Genomic DNA, 18,876 nt, shown 5'->3' on the forward strand with positions numbered 1-18,876 from the left:
GCCTTCCGACAGGAACTTTCCGACGAATACCTCCATTCTCAGCGAGGAGGACGGCCATATTTAGCAAATTATGTCTAGCTTCTACCTTCGGTTCTTTAAACGGTAGCAACGATGATATAAAGAAAACGGTCCCAAAATACTTTCGACTGCTACTGACAGAAGAATCATTGATAATTCCAAACTTCCAAGGTTGAACATCTGAGATAAAATGCAGATAGTATGTCGCAGTGTGAACTGCGGATATAATACGTCCCGTGCGGGTTGTGTAAAGATTCATGTAAATTACCCTCCTGTGTATTTTTTCGGAAACCTTGGCGTTTCCGCAAAAACGCCCGTGGACCCTGTGAGACCTGCGTTTGTCGCGTATTCCAAGGTTGTACTAGGGCCAGTAGCTTGGAAACCATGCACGGGTATAAAGACCGGTCGCATCCGCATATATTCCACACTTTGGTTTCATAGGATCAACCTCGGAAATCCAGCCGTGGACGTGAACAACAATTCTGGAGACGTTGGCAAAGCTATCCCTTTCTGCCCATCATGGCCAAAACACTAGAAGAGTTTGCTCAATTAGAGCCTCTCTGGGACAAAGCAATCCAGCATCCAGGGGAAATTTCACCTGATGAGAAACACCAGCTGATGCAATGGCCGCCTTTAGAAGAGATGCAGGCCAACACAACCAAATACTTGGGTATGTCAGTTGAAAACTTGCTTCAAAAGGCAGCTACGGACCGTCAATCCCTCACATACGCGGAATGTCGTCTGATTCGCGATCATTTCCGCATTACGCCAACCCTTGACAAGGGTGATCGATTCGCGTGGCCGCAGATGCGTCCTGATCTTTACGATAAACTGAAACAGGCACAAGAAGCAGCTCTTTCACCAATGGAGCTTCAGGCCGTTCAAGCTGTGAATGAGGTATTTCCTCAGAAACAGTATGATGACTTGGAGGCAAGGCATGAAAAGCGAAAACAAGAACCATTCCCAGATCTGCAAGATTGGGTGCGAAGGATTGTCGTTCGTGAAGATGATAAGAGCTGGGGCTTTGTCTTTTATCATCAGAAAGGAATGGCCAGACTGGATGAGTTTAGGGCGCTATTTGCCGAGGTCCTTGAGATGCCTTTCTTTTTTGAGGGATATGAAGAGATACACGATCACAAATTCGCTCAATTTGTCCCATTCGAGGCCGATGAAAGCGACATCAGCCATTTACAGCAGTGAGTTTTCCTACATAATATTAAAGACATTGCTAACAATCAGCCAGAGAATTTCGTGATCGCCGCGAGAGGGGTGACTTAAAGCCGGGTGTTCTCAAAAATGTGTTTTTCTTGTTGACAGACGAGGCTCGTTCAACTTGTGGCACATATGGCCCAGATATGTACTATGGATGGATATGGGCAATTGATCCGGATTGGCCTCTGTCGGGGCCAGATGAGGATGGCTATGATGGCCGCCTCAAAATCAGCATCACCCAGATCTTTTACCGTTTTTACGAATTCATGTCAGATGGTTTCTCGCTCAAAGAAATTTGGCAGGATTTCCATTACGTCAATGCTAACAAACTGTACCCAAGCTCTTGGCGGGAGCCAACTTCCTGGCACTTTACCCGACTTGAGAAAGCCAAATGGCCATACAATTGATTTGATGCATATGTGTCCTTGATGCTTGTTATGTACATAGTACCAGATAGTGAGCATCATATAAACATTGAAAATGTGTGATATCCCTAGAAAATGCATACTTCCTTTCGCCGATCCTTTCTAGTCATATCATTGGAAAATACTCCATTTTCCTCCTCTTTGTCAGCTAAAAGCCAACTTGAAGCAACTAGCTACCTGGTGTGTGCATATAAACGAAGATTGAGTCGTCAAAAATCACACTTAGTCGAACCGACTCTCTGAGCTGCCTCAGATCAGCCGTGTAGTTTGTTGCGACCTGATATGCGTGCGATCCCGGGGTAGCTGCATTTTGCACCGCTTGCCATGTGACAAGTAGCTCATCAATACGCGAATTAAGCCAATTGGAGGCCCACTGAGCCATTCGTCGCATGAAATTTGTCATGAAAGTTCTGAACAGATTAGGCGCACTGAAGTCTCTTTGCCCGAACACACTGTTGACTGCTTTTTGGAACACACGCAATTCGTTGTTAGCCGCGCCATATGTATCAACAAGGTGACGGTTCACAAGCTGCTCGTTCAAGTACTCGAACACAGCTATAACCTGAATTTAACGAATGAAGTTAGCACATAAATGAATAATTGAAGGAGGCTTCGCGTACCATTCGTATTTCATTGATCCCAGCCCGTCCAGCTCTCTCATCTGCCACGTTTAGATTCCTCCAAGTATCATCACCAATCGGCTTCTTCCCTGCGAACAGCTATAATCAACCATTTAGCGAACTTCTCTTTTCTGCATCAAAATTACAAAGAGAAGGCTTATCATAGTAACATACCCTTCCTTTCATCGAGTTCAAGTGAGTTTCAGTATTAACTAATCGAGCGGGGTTAATCTTTGAGCCGAGACTGTCAAATATCCGAATAATTGGAGTTCCAGTTGCTGTGGTATGGCCGCTAGCCCATGTCGAATAATCCTGATTCAGTAGTTGTGCAATGTCCCAGGGCATACGTTTGCTCCCAGTGCTGAAGTCTGGCAAGCCCTGCACAGCAGGTAAAGTTCCAGTAACCATAAATTCAATTGAGCGAGGAATCAATTGAAGCTCGAAAATATGCTCAGCTATGAAGAAGTAGAAGGGTTAATACATGTACCATATCGCCCCATGGGAATAATTCAATGCATCATGATTTGGGAGCACTTACTGACCCACGTCCAAAGATTGTTGGGCGCGTTAGGATCAATAGAGGTATCAGTGCATACATGTTGATTTGCGACCGCAAATCGCACTGTTAGTCCATTGGCATTTGCAAGGTTGTCACCATTGCCACCATTTGGATAGGCCACTGATGTAATAATCATGATTCGCTGCTGTCCAGTAATTGGGTCAGTACCGCAATCAACGGTGAAATCCCTGGGAGCTCCATCACGTTTGTCCAGACTGTGAAGAGCTCGTTTGGTTGATGCACCATTCGTTCCGTAGGTATCGGGGTCAATCGAGTATTCATCATCAAAACCGTCAAGATCGCTGATAGCGCAGACTTCATCTAAAGTACTGGGAGCTGTACAATCCTTGATCATCTGGTTCCAGTACTCTAGGTTGCAAATGATGCGACCTGCAAGATCCTCTGCAACTACAGAAAACAGTTCACCTGTAACATCTCTCAAGAATGGTATAAGGGTGGAAGTCGCTAGATAAGTGAACCGAGCGGCAATTACGTCGTTCCACACCTTGATTTCCTTGACGGCTTTGTTTGTCCTGCTCGTCATGCGATAGGTGTAGATGACATCAGTCGCAACAATTAGAATTGAATTGCTTGTGAAGAATGATTGTTGATCTTGACGTTTCTCCAAAGATGTTCCCGAGATGCCGGCATACCGAGGTGCATATTCTATAGGCAACATGTCTGTGAAGCCTCTTTTATCGTAGCCCGCACCAAATGTATCATCGTAGCCGTACCCATAGCCGGTAGAGCATGTAGGATTTTCCAACCAGTCTTTAAGATCAGCCGTCCAAAGCTCCACCATAGGGTCTACCTTTTTTTGGGTCGTGGTGTAGTTGGGAGAACAGCACTTTGCACGGGAGCCAGTCTTTTTGTTACAAGTATTGTAGTGCTCCATAGCTACCCGTACTTTGTCCTTGGGACAGCTTGAGAAGCAGTAGCCACTCCCACCACTTCCACTACCACCATCGGCAGGAATGACTTGGTATCCTGTTTCGCTATAGTCGTCAAGCCACTCGCAGTCGTCGAAAGTCATGTTTTCATCAGAGCTGTCACAGCAATATTTGCGCTCCTCATTCAGGTGGGTTCTCCAGTCGCCACCGCAAGCCGATCCTCCATTGCCATTGCATGACTTAAGGAGAACATCGGTCTTTTCTGCTGGGCATTTCCATGAATCGCATTCGAATGAAGCACCCCATTCGCATTTCTCATAGAGCGCAGTACTCTTTTGACCACTCGTACAGCAGGCAGCTTGGTAATTACCAAATGCAGTTGAACATCCACGGTCGGTTCCGCCAATTTCAAAACTACCATCTGGACACTTGCCTTCACAGTCACCGTTGTTGAAAGTGTACCAGCCGCAAGTCGGAGCATCTTGATCAGGAGGACAGCACAGGCGATGGTCCTGATTTTTGAAGATACAGCCTCCATCATCAAGCATCCACTCACCATCATGGTGTCTATCATCGTCATGACGGCGGAGCAGAACCCATCCATCCGGGCAGAGGTCTCCACAGTTTGTCCATTTGCACTGATCATGTTTGATTTTGATTGTGTCGTCTGTTTTGATTGTGTCGGGCAGAGCTTTAAACTTGCGTTGGGCTGCTTCTCCCAGGGCAAGGGAGTAAGTCCCATTGGTATGGTCATGGCTTACTGCCCATACCATAAGGCCACCTAAGCATTTCCCTCGGGCAAAGTCGGCTTTGAGCTTGAAGGTGTTGATATCATCATAGGATACCCATTGATTATCATCCCATGTGATCATTTTCACTGCAGCATCTTTATCGTATGTGATTCTGGGGCGTTTTCCCGCGATAATCTCGTCAATCTCGGAGTTCATCAGAATCCCAACCTCATGACTGCAGTCTCCAGCCTCCGCCCCGGACGCAAAAAGGCAGCCAGGCTTAGTACATGATGGGTCTGCAATTGTATATGCTCTGCCGTAAAATGCTATTCCAAGAACTACCTGATCCGGTGGAATATTGTTTCGCCATAATAGATCCAGAGAAGCTTTAATCTCAGTGAGATTGGTATGCGCGTCGAGGAATTCACCAGTCCATTTGTTTCCTTTGTCCCAAGTTCCATGAAGATCGTAGGTCATGATATTGAAGAAGTCCACACTTTTCTTCATATTGCCGATGTCAAAGTGTTGCAAGTACCAGAAAGAGGCAGGCAGAGTTATACTAAGACCATCTCGACCGCCAGTTCTTTTGAGTGCCGCTTTGAGATTCTTCAAGAACTTGGGGAAGTTGGCAAAGTCTGCTGGACGACCACTTCGATCGTCCGCTGCTGGATATTCCCAGTCGATGTCTACGCCATCCAAGTCATATGTGGACATGAACTTTGTGAGGGAATTAAAGAACTTGTTTTGATAAGATGTCGATGCGGCCAGGTCAGAAAATGTCGTTGCAGTTGGGCCAGGGTCATTATAGCTCCAACCTCCAATAGCGATATACACTTTGAGATCAGGATCTTCTTGCTTGAGACGGGCGACTCGCTTGAATAGCTCAATATCTGCAGTCAAAGAAGGTCGAACCTCGAATGTATCTGGGTCAATGACTGCAAAGGCCACATTGATATGGGTATAAATTCCCAAAGGAATTTGCTCCGGCCAGAACTGTTTGCATCGACGCCGAGTGCTCCAAGTCTCATAGTATCCAACTACACGCTCTAATGTGTGCGTTGAATTATTGCAAGAGGGCTGTTTCACTGTTTTCTTCCCACAGAATTCTGACGTTGTTCCACAGAAGCCAAACTTTGAGCAGCATACGTTCAGAGGACAAGATGATTTTTCAGACCAATCTAACCCAAAGCCCGGGTCACATTCTGCTTTTCTTTCACAGCTAGCAACACAGTCATCTCCGCAGACTAAGAAAGGGCTTTTGTTAGATATTGAAAACCAAGTATGTAGTGATCCAAAAACTTCCTATTGAGTACTTACAGTCTGGTCCAAGTCCACAGAATCCAAATTTGTTACAACAGCCTTGTGCACAAGGGTTGTTGGCATCACAACCCAGCTTGTAGTCGCAGGTATCAACACAGTCTGCGCCACAGAACTCATCACCAGTGCCGCAGTAACCATGCTTCGAACAGCATCCAGTTGCACAGGGGCTCTCTTTGCTACAGTTCTGTCCTGCGGTCTGAGCAATGAGGAAGCACAGGAAAAACAAAAGATACACCAGCTGGGGGCGTGAAAGGAAGCCCATGGTTCCCATAACAGAAGTAGAAGCACCAAATGGGTCGTAAAACCAACTCTTGATGAGCTTCCAAGATATGATGGGGACTATACTAATGGTAAACGACGAAAGGCATCCCTAAGTTATCTTTCCAGGACTACTCGTACCATTTGTAAGCTCTAAGAAAGACTAGCTTAAGCGAACCACTGTGTACTAAGACATTGTCGTTATTTTCATCTTAGCTTCGATGCTTTTTCGCGATTGAACAGAAACGTGCGAGTAGTTAGCTAGCGTAGAAACCACGCAGTTAGCTCCAAAAGTGGCAGCGCTGTACGGAGTACCTTGCCATCTGTAGCGGAAATTGCTATGCATGGTCCCACTACTGCCAAGTTAGCTCTAGAAGAAGTTGAACGCGATCAAAAACATTAGTCGATGTAACATAGCAATCTTATTAGCGTCGTTAATGGGCCAAATGAAAATGTACAGAGATTTCAGACCGACTCATACTCGTCCGCTCGCCTAACCCAAACAAAGAGCTAGTAAGTTTGCCTAGTTGAAGCCCCTGACCGGCACTTCTTCTCCTTGGCGCCAAAATGAGTACCTGCCTGATATTTCGTAGTTCTAGATACAATCTCAGTGATAATCACAACGTTCTTCCAAGTTTCTCACGAGGGAAATAATTGCAAGAGACAACTAAGTTCACGATTGTCAAAAATTTTAATCGTATTCATTGCTTATAGTGATGATCTTTGCTTTTTCCTCCCAGGATCTGCCTCACCCGCATCTAAATCTAAGGGTTTTCAGGGTCCGAACCCATTTGTCTTGGCGTGTGTTTTACCGGAACTACTGGAGCCCGGGGGACGCGGAAAGCTTGGCGTAATTCATTAAAGCCGCTACGTAGTAACTTTCGAGCATCCGTATGTGAGACATGTTTGTCAGTATTGTTATTGTTCCTTTCGCGTTCCACCTGTGAGAGGACTCATTCGAGCACGCGTCAGTTTACTACTAGCACCGACGGTGACTTTGGAAATACTGCCAAGGTGCATTGCATGGTCAGAATCCCTAATATTCAACCAGAAATGCCCTCAACCAGAGAACACAGGCATACTCATACGCTTACCAATGTGACGTGGGTGGTCTTTCAATTGGATCTCGGGGGCCCTGGAGGTTTGCTTTGTTTTTCTTCTCTGTTTCCAAATGGTAAGATTTCAATACCTGAATCCCCAAAGAACCAAAAAGCGTGGCTCATTTCAGGGGTAGGCGAGTTCCGTGGTAACTCGCTCCTCTAGTCACGAATAGGCTTTGACAGGTCCCGTAGTACCGGCTAATTACTGGTTCTGGTGCTGTGGTGCTGCGACCATACCTATTCAGACTAGATAATTACCTATATAGGAAAGTGTTCGGCATGGTAATGCCAAGATGGGGCCAAATCGGCGTGACTTGTCAAGGCCTAGTCATGTAGCTCTAGCCAAGCCACATATTTTTGAACCTTGGCCCTGAGAACGGAGTAGGCTTGGCAGTTCACTATTTTAGCGGCTTGGTATTCATGATAGAACCGAGACCACCGCACGAAGTATACTAGTATGATACTAATTGACTTATGTGGAGAAATCATGACAACTAATGCTACCTTCAGGGCACCTTGTGCGGCCTCGTCGAAGGAAATTGCACCTCGCCTAGACAACCCACAAGGCCGGCACCTGACCGACATAAAAAATGAGCTGTGGAGAATATACTTGACTTACTCGGAGTGCATGAAAACAAACTAGCGTCCTTGGGATGTCTTAGAGGTGTTGTGCAGGGTCGCATTAGCCACCTATGATTAGTGCCAACCAAAGGCTATTCGGTTGTGTTTCTTCGATAAGTTACACATAGAGCCAGGCAATCCCAACGCAGACTTTCCAGTGACCAACGACACAGTTTTCCCCGTGTTGGACAAACTGAAGAACTGCCGCCGAGATGCTTCGACCACTTGTCGGGGTCTTGTGTCTCTTTTTCTTGTTCGGGTGGTTGCCTGGCATATCAGCTTCTCAGCATGGACATCACACCCACCACCATCTTTACCGACGACATAATGGGACCGAGAGTGCCGAGTCTGACGGCTCTCCCAAACATATTGTTGAAGAAGCTCTGAAAGCTTTGAGAATTGCCAACAAGCTTCGTGTGGAGAATTCTCAATTCAACAAATGGGAATTCCAAGATAATACTTCCCAGGACAAAGGATTGACCGATGTCCCGCTTTCAGACTACTCAGACTCTACGAAGAATGTATCACTGGCTCAGCTGAATAGACGCTCATCTATCAATGATTTAAGCTCACTGGAGTCGAACCCAAAATACGGCTACACCTTATCACCCGCAATAGTCAAGGCTGCAAAGGAGGTTGCGGAATCTGAGAAGCCAACCCCTTGGGACATTGACTATGCCTCTATTGCATCAAAAGTTCGCGCGAAATGGAGTGCAGGCACAAATGACACGAACGCAATGGTCCAGAAGCTATCTCGCTCGAACGGATTGGATCAATACACTTCCTTCGGACAGCCAGACGGTCTTCAAGAACCAACTGAAGAAGGCGTCAGTAAAAGAGACACTTCATCGTATTGGATGGCAAGTGTAGAGAAGAATGGTGCTAGCCCCTATGCAGCATTTGGCTACAAGGTACCATACATTCCATACCAGGAATTGACTTCTCTAACAATACGAACAGGTCTGGAGAAATGTGATGGACTATGGAGCTAAAGGTACGTAACATAATCCAGGCCGAAATTTTATTATGGGATGATCGGTTTAACCATTCATTCAGGAGATGGTGTTACTGATGATACTGCTGCCATTAATCGAGCAATCTCTGACGGTAACCGATGCGGTGCCGATTGCAAATCTAGTACCAGATACCCAGCTGTCGTCTGGTTTCCTTCCGGTACTTATCTTGTCAGCAGTCCTGTAATTCAGTATTACAACACACAGTTGCTAGGAGATGTATGTATCAATTCTCTTGACCATCCTTTGGTAGAGACTAACTTGTCTTCTTTTCTCTAACTTGGCCTACCAATCTCCCTACAATTTTGGCTGCTTCGAGTTTCGTTGGCCTTGGTGTGATTACCTCCGATGTCTATGTTGGTGATTCGGAAGAATGGTACTAGTTTTGTCACTCAGCATTTGCATGAGTATGCATAATGGGTGCTGATTCGCTAATATTTGTACAGGTATCTCAACACTAATAACTTCTTACGAAGTATCAGGAATTTCAAAATGGATATCACGCGCACTGACCAATCAGCGTACGTCTGCGCCATTCACTGGCAAGTCGCACAGGGTACCTCTCTTGAGAACATTGAATTCTATATGCTGCAAAATGTCGAAGGAAATACCCAACAGGTATGAACAGAGAACCTACTTCTTGAATTCTTCGTTGGCTGACTTTGATGATAGGGTATTTACATGGAGAATGGCAGTGGTGGATTTCTAGCTGACCTTACATTCGTTGGAGGTAACTTTGGGTATGTAGAGCACTTGAATGATCTACCACCACTAGTTTTTTAATCACAAAGCTGACTATATCTTTAGGGCATATTTTGGTAATCAGCAATTCACTACAAGTCATTTAGTGTTTGTGAATTGCCAGACGGCTCTCCAAGTTCACTGGGATTGGGCTTGGACAATGCAAGATGTGGTCATCGAGTCCTGTGGAACCGGAATACTTTTGACTGGAGGTGTAAGCTCTCTCTCTCCTCCCTAAAGCACATTAAACTCTATCACATCCTATCTCGTACACTAGATATACTCCAACCACAAGCTAACGAAATATCACCAGGCGGGCGGAGCTGCGAGCACCGGACAGTCTCTCGGTTCATTCATTCTCGTGGACGCTATCATAGCCAACACACCAACGGGCATTGTCACCTCTTTATTGGCCGAGAATTCAACATCTCTTCTTTTGCAAAACGTTGGATTCTTTAATGTGCAAAATTCCGTCACTGATAGTGTCTTGTCAAAGGTTCTCCTCGCGGGTGGCAACGAAGTTCTAGTTGACAACTGGGGCTTTGGCCGAGTTACCAACGCAAATGGGGAAAGTTCTTTCATCAATGGAGCCAACATCTCCCCTATGAATCGTACTGATTCTCTTCTATCAACTGAGCTGGCATATGTCAAGCCCAACTTTTATACTCGTCGTCGTCCCACATACATCAATATCGGACAGAGTCAAATTATCAACCTCAAGACCGCCGGTGCTAAAGGCGACGGTGTGACTGATGACACCACAGCATTAAACAGTATTTTCGCTGCAGCTGCAAATATGTCATCTATTGTTTACGTTCCATATGGTGTCTATATTGTTACTAATACCGTCAAAATCCCTGTTGGGTCTCGAATCATCGGACAGGCTTGGCCACAGATTATGGGGAAGGGCAAGAATTTCCAAGATCAGTTACATGCCCGACCGGTCGTTCAGGTCGGTGAGGTAGATGAGTCGGGAGTAGTTGAGATTCAGGACATGATGTTTACTGTGTCTGGAGCTACTGCAGGTGCCATCTTGGTTCAATGGAACGTTCATGAGATTACACGCGGCTCAGCTGGTCTTTGGGGTATGAACAAATCCAGTGATACAAATTTTTTTCCAACTGGAGTGCTGACAATATTTACTTAGATTCCCATTTCAGGGTTGGTGGAGCTGTAGGTTCAGAGCTACAGGGTGACAAATGTCCGAAGGGCGGCGGTATCAACACCGACTGTATTGGTGCATCTGCCCTCCTTCATGTCACTTCTAAAGCCTCCGCTTATATCGAGAATTCCTGGGCTTGGGTTGCCGATCACGACTTGGATGCTGCGGATGAGGCTCAGATTGACATCTTCTCTGGTCGCGGCATTCTTATTGAAAGTCAAGGTCCTACCTGGCTTTATGGGACTGCTTCTGAACACAACGTTCTATACCAATACCAGTTTTCTGATTCCAAGAATGTGATTGCTGGTATGATTCAAACCGAGTCACCATATTTCCAGTCCCATCCTGGAGCGCCATTGCCCATTGTGACTGGTGGATTTCCAAATGATCCTCACTTTGACAACTGCACAATCTCTTCACCAGCTACGTGTGCGGTCTCGTGGGCCGTCCGAATCGTGGACTCCTCCAGTGTCTATATACTTGGCGCAGGTTTGTATAGCTGGTTCTCTAGATACTCACAGGACTGTCTTGCTACTGAGAACTGTCAAGATCGAGCCTTTGAGATCGAAGAAAGCCAAGATCTCTGGATCTATAACTTGGTTACCAAGGCTATTGTCGAAATGATCAGTCCTGTAAACGAGAAGCCCACTCTCGCCAATGATAATAAAAATGGGTTTATGTCGTCGATTCTTGCTTGGCTGAAAGGATCGACTGACACAACCGGGCAGCGGGTTTTCGAAGGTTTCACGATCTATGACACCAACATGCTGCCTTCAACCTTTTCGGATGCCTGCATCACTGCTCTCACCGCTACTATCAAGTGTGATCTCCAGGTATTCCAATTTGGAGAGCCTCAATACCACGGCACATTGGGTAACGATACTTTGACCGACTTGGTTTGTGATCAAAGTTGCGGCGATTCACTAGCGAGATGGTTCACCAACGCGGAGGCAAATTGTAATGGTGCCGTTCTTCTTGATCACCCAGCCACAATTCTGGGTGGAAACATGTGGGAGGGATGGAATGAGACTTGTTACAAGGACCCGACGACAGGCAAATACTGCAATGGTAAGATTGACATTCCTGGATTTATTGTTGGATGCCGCTGACCTCTTGAAGATGTTATAGGCCAGTTCACGCGTGTTGCAAGCGTGGACCTCATGCCCAAGGATGAGATGTGCTCCTATTGCTACAAAACTAAGCTTCAAATGATGCAATCAAGCCCCTATTCCTATTACAACCAGCGATACAAGTACAATCTTGAAACTGTTATAAAGAACTGTGGTGTCACTTCTAACACTACAATTCCTGATGATCTTTCTGTCACTCAACCGGAAGACGAACCGTTTTGCCCAGATGACAGCTCATATACAACCAAGGATGGCGATACTTGCACATCTATTGCCCTGGACTACTCTGTTGCGTCTGCAGCCTTGTACATGGGTAATCAGGATCAGATACGCGATTGCAATCAAGTCGTTGTTGGGCAAGAATTGTGTCTACCCCTATCATGCGATCACACATATGTCCTCAAATCGAACGACACATGTCGTAGTATTGAAGAGGCCAACGCAGCAATCATGTTCGACAATAGCACGAAGAGAATCATTCCTCTTCGCCAAGTCAATCCCTGGATTGATACATACTGTTCCAATCTTCAAAGTACTTCTTGGGCCTATGGAAAAGTCTTGTGTCTAACCCCTCAGTCGGGGCTTTTCAACGCGACAGATCCAGTGTCTACGTCTTACAACCCTTGGGGCACGGAAAGCTCTGGCTATGGCTCATGGGTGGTTCTCCCTCCAGATAATGCCACTGTTGCAGCCGGAACCACCAAGCATTGTGGAAAATGGCATACAGCCACTACTGGGGATTCTTGTACACAGATTTGTGTCCAAGACAAGATCACAAGCAATTTGTTCTTGCAGGTTAATCCTTCCCTGCAGTCTGCAAACTGTACGGGACTTCTCATCCCAGGAAGTGCGTACTGCACCGGTCCTATGCGCGGTTGGAATTATACTGTGGCAACCTAATCGTGGAAAGAGGCTACCTAGACTCATGGGCGCAGGCGTATACTAGGTTTCTCGCTGCTCTGCGTGTATTCCATGGTTTGTTGTTGGCACAGACATGAATAGACACCTGTGTAGCAACTCGATAACAAAACGTACCATATGTTCTCCCTAGATACAAGATTCACACCTCTCATACACATTTCACGTGTACACATTCAGTCACAGGTTGTTTTGCTTCTTGCCAGGGTACCAAAACTTGAAGTATTCCCGCTTTTCTATACGCGTATCAACCTCAATACATATTACAGCACTTCGATAAAACGGCAATAGACGGGGCCTGCCATTAGCCAATCTCCGCTCATCAAACTTGGTTCATTTGTCCTACCACCAACTCAGATTCTCTATCTCCTTTTCTTAGCGGTCTTTGCTTGACCTGTGGAAAACAAGGACAGGAACCTAGACATAATATCAGCCTCTCCGGACAATTAACAACTATTATATTATCTTAAGAGAACAATGGAATTCAACTTTTTACCAGTAGATCCGCTTACTGTAATAGATTGGTGGTAGCAACCACCTACTCCCGTGTGTACATGTCTATATAAGCAGGATTCTAGGGGTCCGCAGGTAGCTGCGGGTAATGATGGTCTTTTTGGCCTTGTGTGTACAACTCCCCTAGGTTGTTCTATGACAATTTACCCGCAGCTACCGGTTAGCCGGAGGTTTCGCGTTCGAAACGCTCCCTTGCTGGCTGAGAGGTGTTCTTAGTACTCTAGTCCGGTGATATCATGACTTCGGGTAAGTATTTGGTTATGATATCATCACACTAGCTGAACAGAGCAGCCTCGGGGCCATACTGCTTAGTACTAGAATGTATGGGACTACGTGTGCCCGCAGCTCAGCTAGCAAGCGTGACTAGTGAGCAGTTTTCTAGGCTTCGGGCCGAAGCCATTGGGAGAGGGAGACAGTGTAATAGATTGGTGGTAGCAACCACCTACTCCCGTGTGTACATGTCTATATAAGCAGGATTCTAGGGGTCCGCAGGTAGCTGCGGGTAATGATGGTCTTTTTGGCCTTGTGTGTACAACTCCCCTAGGTTGTTCTATGACACTTACCAGCACAGCAAAACTTCTCGAGGGACACGCTTCGCGATTTAGAATCACAAGAACGCTGTTCTAAGCAAACAAACGTACACTGGGAACTGATAGATAGATAGATAGATAGATAGATAGATAGATAGATAGATCATAGATACTGGATTAACCTAATACTAGCGCGGCCAGGATGTTCTTGCAGGGTGCCTGCAGCCGGAATAAGTCTCTAAATTATAAAATCTTGTTAAACAGGATTTTCTTTTTCTATATAATTCTTTCTAATATTACAGTATTGCTTAAATACTATAATTAAAAATAAAGCTAGTCCTAATTTTTGCTAATTATTCAAAATATTTATAACTAAATCTTTATAGATATCTTATAAATATTTTTATAAGAATATTTCCCTTTAGGATTTACTTAATTTTATTTCTTATATTTTCTTTATTTATTTTTCTATATTTTTATTTTCTTTTTCTTCTTATATAGATATATCAATCTTTATATAAAATCTTAGGTTTTTACTAATTCCTGTTTCCTCTTTAATCAGTAATTCCTATAATTATGAAAACTCTTTAAATTTATTTAAAAAGTCTTTTTATATTATTCTTGGTAATTAACCAGTCTACAGAAAACAGATTCACCAAGCCCAATTATGACTTCTCCTGGTAACCCGAGCTAATACATCAATAGCTCTTTTTATGGTTTCTCGAAGATATTATAGCCTTCCGAGCCTAACCCTCAAGGCCTACTCAGTGATTCATAGGAGATACAGTCATTTTCAAATTCAGTTTGACCTCTCACACTTTTCACTTGATTCCCGGAAAATAAATCCGTTGTACACTAACCCTGTTCGGGGTCACCGCTCGATTAATTAGGCAAAACTGTGGTGGTAATGGCTGTACCACATCCCAGGACTTATTGAAAAAATACTGTAATGAACATCGAATCCCATAGAATTGCTTGGTCGATCTGGTGATCTGGCAAGATCGTCTGCTGCTTTCTGCCTTCCCACCAGTCCCACGTTGCCACCCACATCCCCTCGTTCTTCGGAGTAGGTGGTGTTTTGCAGGTGTGGATAGTAGAGGCGGGATGGTTGGAAATCAAGTGGATGCAATGTGACATCATCAGCTGTATTACTCTCGTTTTTTCAGGTGATATGAGGACGAGCAGTCAATCTAATTAGTTTAAAGCACTTGCTCGGAGATGTACAGTCATCACATTGGAGACCATGATGTCAGGAAGTACTCTACATGTTTATCTCACTTACCATAACCATCAACTTGCAGAATATCCTGAACTCACCCCCACTTGGACAGTCTGATGGCGAGCTGAATCTGGATCCGCAATCTCCACCAATCTCTTGAAGCAAACACATTTTCATCACCTTGCTTGAACAAATTATCAACTGTAGATACAGGTACAGGACAAATACAAACTTCTTTCCTTCGCTTGCGGGGGAGAAAATGCGGTAATCTGAGATTACATAATCAAGCTAAAATCCTGCCCTCTCAAAATACAGCTCCAGTGGATTTTTCTTACCATCCGATCTACAAGAATTCTATGCGTCGTGACTTAGTTCCCCACTATCTAAGAGAAGATCTTTTCCTAATATTTATTAACATTTAGATCATGTTAATCCTTTCCATGTTTTTAATAGTAATTTCGGGTCTTCATTAATTCCCCTCTCAGACTCCCCAAGATTTAAGTCACCGGATCTCGCCCGGTCGTGCGTTACAGATAGTCAGTCACTGAGAAAAATTGAATCTCTCTTCACATCTACAATCATAATTAATAAATTCTTGTGATATCCTCCACCATGTCCGGCCAAAGCAAAGAATACACTAACATCATAAACCAAGAAACCTCTTTCAGGACCTTTCTCTTCATCCCCTAATAGTTCTCTACCCTGCAACTAGGCTCAGTCAGCTACTTCGACCGCACAGGCGAATAGAACAAAATCACTAACCTGCTCGAGAAAGGGCAGGCCGAAAAGGACGGGTTCAAGCCATTTAGCCACGACCTGAAACTGCGCGACGTCTGTGAGACCCATTGGCAGGCAGGATCCGCTGAGACCAAGACAGGCCGGAGTTCCCGTCTCACCACTGAAGCCAGCGGTGCTTAGGCTGCTGCGCCCGTTAAGGCGTCCGTCCAGGTTAAAACAAGCTCATCGACGACGGACGGTGCGGCGCTCATCACATCATCTGTGGTGCGGAACTATAGGTTCCAAGGAGACTTTAAGGGGCCGATTAAAGATTAGATGGAGGATAACACCAAGACACTTATTGAAAGAAGAAGTGATATCGAGACACAAAGACTGTGGACAGTTATGGGAGCATGGATAACAGACAAGTGCGCCATCAAGATAACAAGCGGGAAGGATCAGGAAATCGACGTATCATTCAACCTAGGCGCTACGGGGATTAGAAAGCTGGGTGCGGGCGCCGGGGCCTTTAACAAGCTTAAGCAGGAGGGGTGGTGGATATATTCCAAGAATAAGATATTTCCAGATTGCTCCTCTACCATCCTACTATTGGATACTGATGGCATGCAGAAAAGCCAGGGCTACGTTATTTCATTTACAGAAGTTGAGTACTCACTTCAGTCTCTCCACAAGCTGAGAAACACAGTAAGCTTTAACTTTCTTGTACCCTCGATAGCTATTGACTGATCCAAACTAGCCACTCATGGTATATAATGAGACAATCAGCCTACCCCCTAAACGAGACCAACCTGGGTCCGCGAAAAATGAGCATCGAATGGCTCTGTTAATGAAGTTAGCGCAACTTCATCAAGTTGAAGATAAGGAAGAGAAGGAGGCGGAGCTGCGAAGGCTGGTAGAAGAGTATCCCGAGATACACAATCTTCATTCGAAGTCTCAGTGAGGGGGCTCTACGACCCATTTCTGTTCCTATCACAATCTAAATCTGGCCTATTGCTGTATGCTGTTCACTTGCCCATTGCTTTAACATACCCTCATAAACCTGTGAGATAAGATCACGTGATCTCGGACCTAGTATCCTAGCCACTGGGGAGATTGTATGGGCATCCATGGACTCACGCATGTCAATCCAAGTTTCTCAGAATAGCCGTGGGATGCAGTATGCCAGGGTATACGCAAGAGTATTCTCCTTATGTCCAGCGGTGTATATGGTTTTGATGTTATATGTCCGGGTCAGGAGAGAGTTTACTTTTTATTATTTATATGTTTTTTACTTTGCTCTCTGCTTGCTTGCTTTTTGGTATGTGTCTCATGTTCTTTGTCATTGTGTAATTACTTATTTGCTGTTACCCCTTTAAATAGCTATTGAATTTCGTTCTCGATAAGCATTAAATTTAGCAAGTTGCGTATTGAGAATATCTACAAACCAGGCCTGCGGACACTCCTTGGGTCCCTGGATCCATATTTCCGATACCTACTCGCATAAACATCTGGTGAATACTTCCAGCCCAGGCGTCTCTGTTTATTTCTGACTGCATCCAGCCAGATCTCTCTCCGCGAGACAGGAGTTGGGTCAATGAAGATAAACATTTTATCCACCCCATCATCCCGAAAAGCCTGGGCGCGATCTTCCAGCCACTGTGTATCAGTATAATCTTCCAGATCAAGTGTTCTGTAACCCCACTCTTCTGAGAGGTCCATTCCATCTATCAACTCCTCTAGATCTAGCAGGCTTTTGGAATCAATCGCACTTTGCACGTACACTGAGAGCTTGGGGTACGGCAGGCCACCTGGGGCAGTTAGAAGATTTCCTAATATACAGAGTTTTAGATACTGTATTATACCTAGACTCCACTCGATATTCTCTGGCTTAACTGTCAGGTGGCAGTAATTCCCCGGAACTAGGAGCCAGAAAGACGCCCATCCAATTGCCTTGAACCTGGGGTACTTGTGGTTCAGCAAATTTGGCGACCTAAGCGGGCTTGGACCACATGGCTGGAGGATATGGCTATTAGAGCTGAATAATTCAACCGCACGTTGAAATTGCTCATCCGGTATGCATAATACTAGGTCCTGGGCTTATGGCTTATGGTTAGATGGCATTCCCTCAGGTGCTCACACGATAGAGGGTCTTCACGTACGCGTGGTACACGCGTAGTTCCATAATAAATCAGTGCTTGTTCTTGAACAAAGCAACATTGTATCCCAGCATCGGTCAAGATGGATAGCATCTTGGATATCTCTTCGTGAGGCTGTAGCCCCTCGTTTATTTCTCCGACTGCGAGTGGATCAAGCGCTGGAGAGATAAATATTTTCTCGGCATTCGCTTTGGGATGGTCCATATTTCCGACTTGAAAACTTAGATATGGATTAAGTGTCTAATAGTGTTATTATTGTTGAAAGGTCCCCTCGAGAGCTGGAAGAACGTTGAGATGTCTGCCAGGTTTAGTTAGGTTGGTAAGGAGATGAGGGGAGACGGGATCAAAGCGGAGCCCATGGTCACATGATGCTATTGCTAATGCTTGCCCACCCAATAAGGCTGTAAATAGTTGCTGGTAGGTTTTTATAAGGTACAATCAGATATAGGCCTTCTTAATATTGATTATTGAGATTTTAATTGTGGAGCTGAGAATCTATCACCATATCACGCTGTTCAGGGTTATCAAAACACAATATTTTAATCATTCTAATGTCATTTCCCGGTCCCTGCACATGTTCCTATATTAATACCTTAAGGCAGTAGTTGTGAATCACCAATTACCTGAAGACAGATCTGATACAGTAAGCATCTTCTCGGGTTATTTACTGGTTTATTATTATCATGTAGTCTTGTGTTGGTTGATTAATAGATTGGATTGCTTGTTCTTATCATATTTATTGTCATCCTTGCATGGAAAAGTAAGGCAAGTCAATACATATTTACATGGTGCAAAGAGGCATAAACAATGCAGAGCCAATAACAAGCTTCAAGAAAAAAAAGAAATAAATAAATATATTAGTAACCTAGAAAGGCACCAGGGATTCTAGTAGGGAAATCCTCACAACGGGAAAGTAGTTAAATAATGTCTGATAAGTTCATAAGTAGTATTGTGTTAGAGCGGGTCCGCTGGTTCACTGCGACCCGGCGGGTCATGTGAGCAACACAGTCACTGATCACATGG

At 44.9% G+C, this 18,876-nt stretch overlaps 5 protein-coding genes across 5 annotated transcripts; 3 read left to right on the plus strand and 2 right to left on the minus strand.

The window, feature by feature from the left end:
* The first annotated feature begins 466 nt into the window (after nt 1–466).
* On the plus strand, nt 467–1,697 carry BO88DRAFT_397408 (uncharacterized protein). Its single transcript, XM_025705277.1, has 2 exons — nt 467–1,214; nt 1,262–1,697. Exons 1-2 carry the CDS (start codon nt 538–540, stop codon nt 1,635–1,637), a joined length of 1,053 nt encoding a protein of 350 aa, XP_025558364.1. The 5' UTR covers nt 467–537; the 3' UTR covers nt 1,638–1,697.
* Nucleotides 1,522–6,238, minus strand: BO88DRAFT_474382 (uncharacterized protein). The gene is made up of 5 exons (XM_025711818.1): nt 5,773–6,238; nt 2,814–5,492; nt 2,450–2,730; nt 2,276–2,374; nt 1,522–2,217 (listed from the first exon to the last, which is right to left on the minus strand). Exons 1-5 carry the CDS (start codon nt 6,044–6,046, stop codon nt 1,825–1,827), a joined length of 3,726 nt encoding a protein of 1,241 aa, XP_025558365.1. The 5' UTR covers nt 6,047–6,238; the 3' UTR covers nt 1,522–1,824.
* A 1,581-nt stretch (nt 6,239–7,819) lies between these two features.
* BO88DRAFT_447028 (pectin lyase-like protein) lies at nt 7,820–13,021 on the plus strand. The gene is made up of 10 exons (XM_025710326.1): nt 7,820–8,665; nt 8,715–8,748; nt 8,811–8,973; nt 9,087–9,143; nt 9,214–9,385; nt 9,440–9,507; nt 9,575–9,722; nt 9,822–10,593; nt 10,656–11,738; nt 11,790–13,021. Exons 1-10 carry the CDS (start codon nt 7,967–7,969, stop codon nt 12,698–12,700), a joined length of 4,107 nt encoding a protein of 1,368 aa, XP_025558366.1. The 5' UTR covers nt 7,820–7,966; the 3' UTR covers nt 12,701–13,021.
* A 2,321-nt stretch (nt 13,022–15,342) lies between these two features.
* On the plus strand, nt 15,343–16,658 carry BO88DRAFT_447029 (uncharacterized protein; the record flags this gene model as incomplete). Its single annotated transcript, XM_025710327.1, has 6 exons — nt 15,343–15,432; nt 15,674–15,697; nt 15,728–15,811; nt 15,899–15,982; nt 16,034–16,402; nt 16,455–16,658. The coding sequence occupies exons 1-6, from the start codon at nt 15,406–15,408 to the stop codon at nt 16,656–16,658; spliced, it is 792 nt and encodes a 263-aa protein (XP_025558367.1). The 5' UTR covers nt 15,343–15,405.
* Nucleotides 16,659–17,069: 411 nt separating this feature from the next.
* On the minus strand, nt 17,070–18,145 carry BO88DRAFT_397412 (uncharacterized protein; the record flags this gene model as incomplete). Its single annotated transcript, XM_025705278.1, has 4 exons — nt 17,857–18,145; nt 17,560–17,788; nt 17,249–17,505; nt 17,070–17,189 (listed from the first exon to the last, which is right to left on the minus strand). The coding sequence occupies exons 1-4, from the start codon at nt 18,055–18,057 to the stop codon at nt 17,070–17,072; spliced, it is 807 nt and encodes a 268-aa protein (XP_025558368.1). The 5' UTR covers nt 18,058–18,145.
* Between the last annotated feature and the right edge of the window lie 731 nt (nt 18,146–18,876).

This window comes from Aspergillus vadensis (assembly GCF_003184925.1).
Source record: "Aspergillus vadensis CBS 113365 unplaced genomic scaffold BO88scaffold_30, whole genome shotgun sequence".
NCBI classification, from domain to species: domain Eukaryota; kingdom Fungi; phylum Ascomycota; class Eurotiomycetes; order Eurotiales; family Aspergillaceae; genus Aspergillus; species Aspergillus vadensis.

Coding starts and splice junctions, on each gene's coding strand:
- BO88DRAFT_397408 (XM_025705277.1), top strand. CDS start 538: ATGGCCAAAACACTAGAAGAGTTTGCTCAATTAGAGCCTCTCTGGGAC. Junction 1,215..1,261: donor GACATCAGCCATTTACAGCA/GTGAGTTTTCCT, acceptor ACAATCAGCCAG/AGAATTTCGTGATCGCCGCG.
- BO88DRAFT_474382 (XM_025711818.1), bottom strand. CDS start 6,046: ATGGGAACCATGGGCTTCCTTTCACGCCCCCAGCTGGTGTATCTTTTG. Junction 2,375..2,449: donor TGAACTCGATGAAAGGAAGG/GTATGTTACTAT, acceptor GGTTGATTATAG/CTGTTCGCAGGGAAGAAGCC. Junction 2,218..2,275: donor GGATCAATGAAATACGAATG/GTACGCGAAGCC, acceptor CGTTAAATTCAG/GTTATAGCTGTGTTCGAGTA.
- BO88DRAFT_447028 (XM_025710326.1), top strand. CDS start 7,967: ATGCTTCGACCACTTGTCGGGGTCTTGTGTCTCTTTTTCTTGTTCGGG. Junction 9,508..9,574: donor TTCGTTGGAGGTAACTTTGG/GTATGTAGAGCA, acceptor CTATATCTTTAG/GGCATATTTTGGTAATCAGC. Junction 9,723..9,821: donor GAATACTTTTGACTGGAGGT/GTAAGCTCTCTC, acceptor AAATATCACCAG/GCGGGCGGAGCTGCGAGCAC.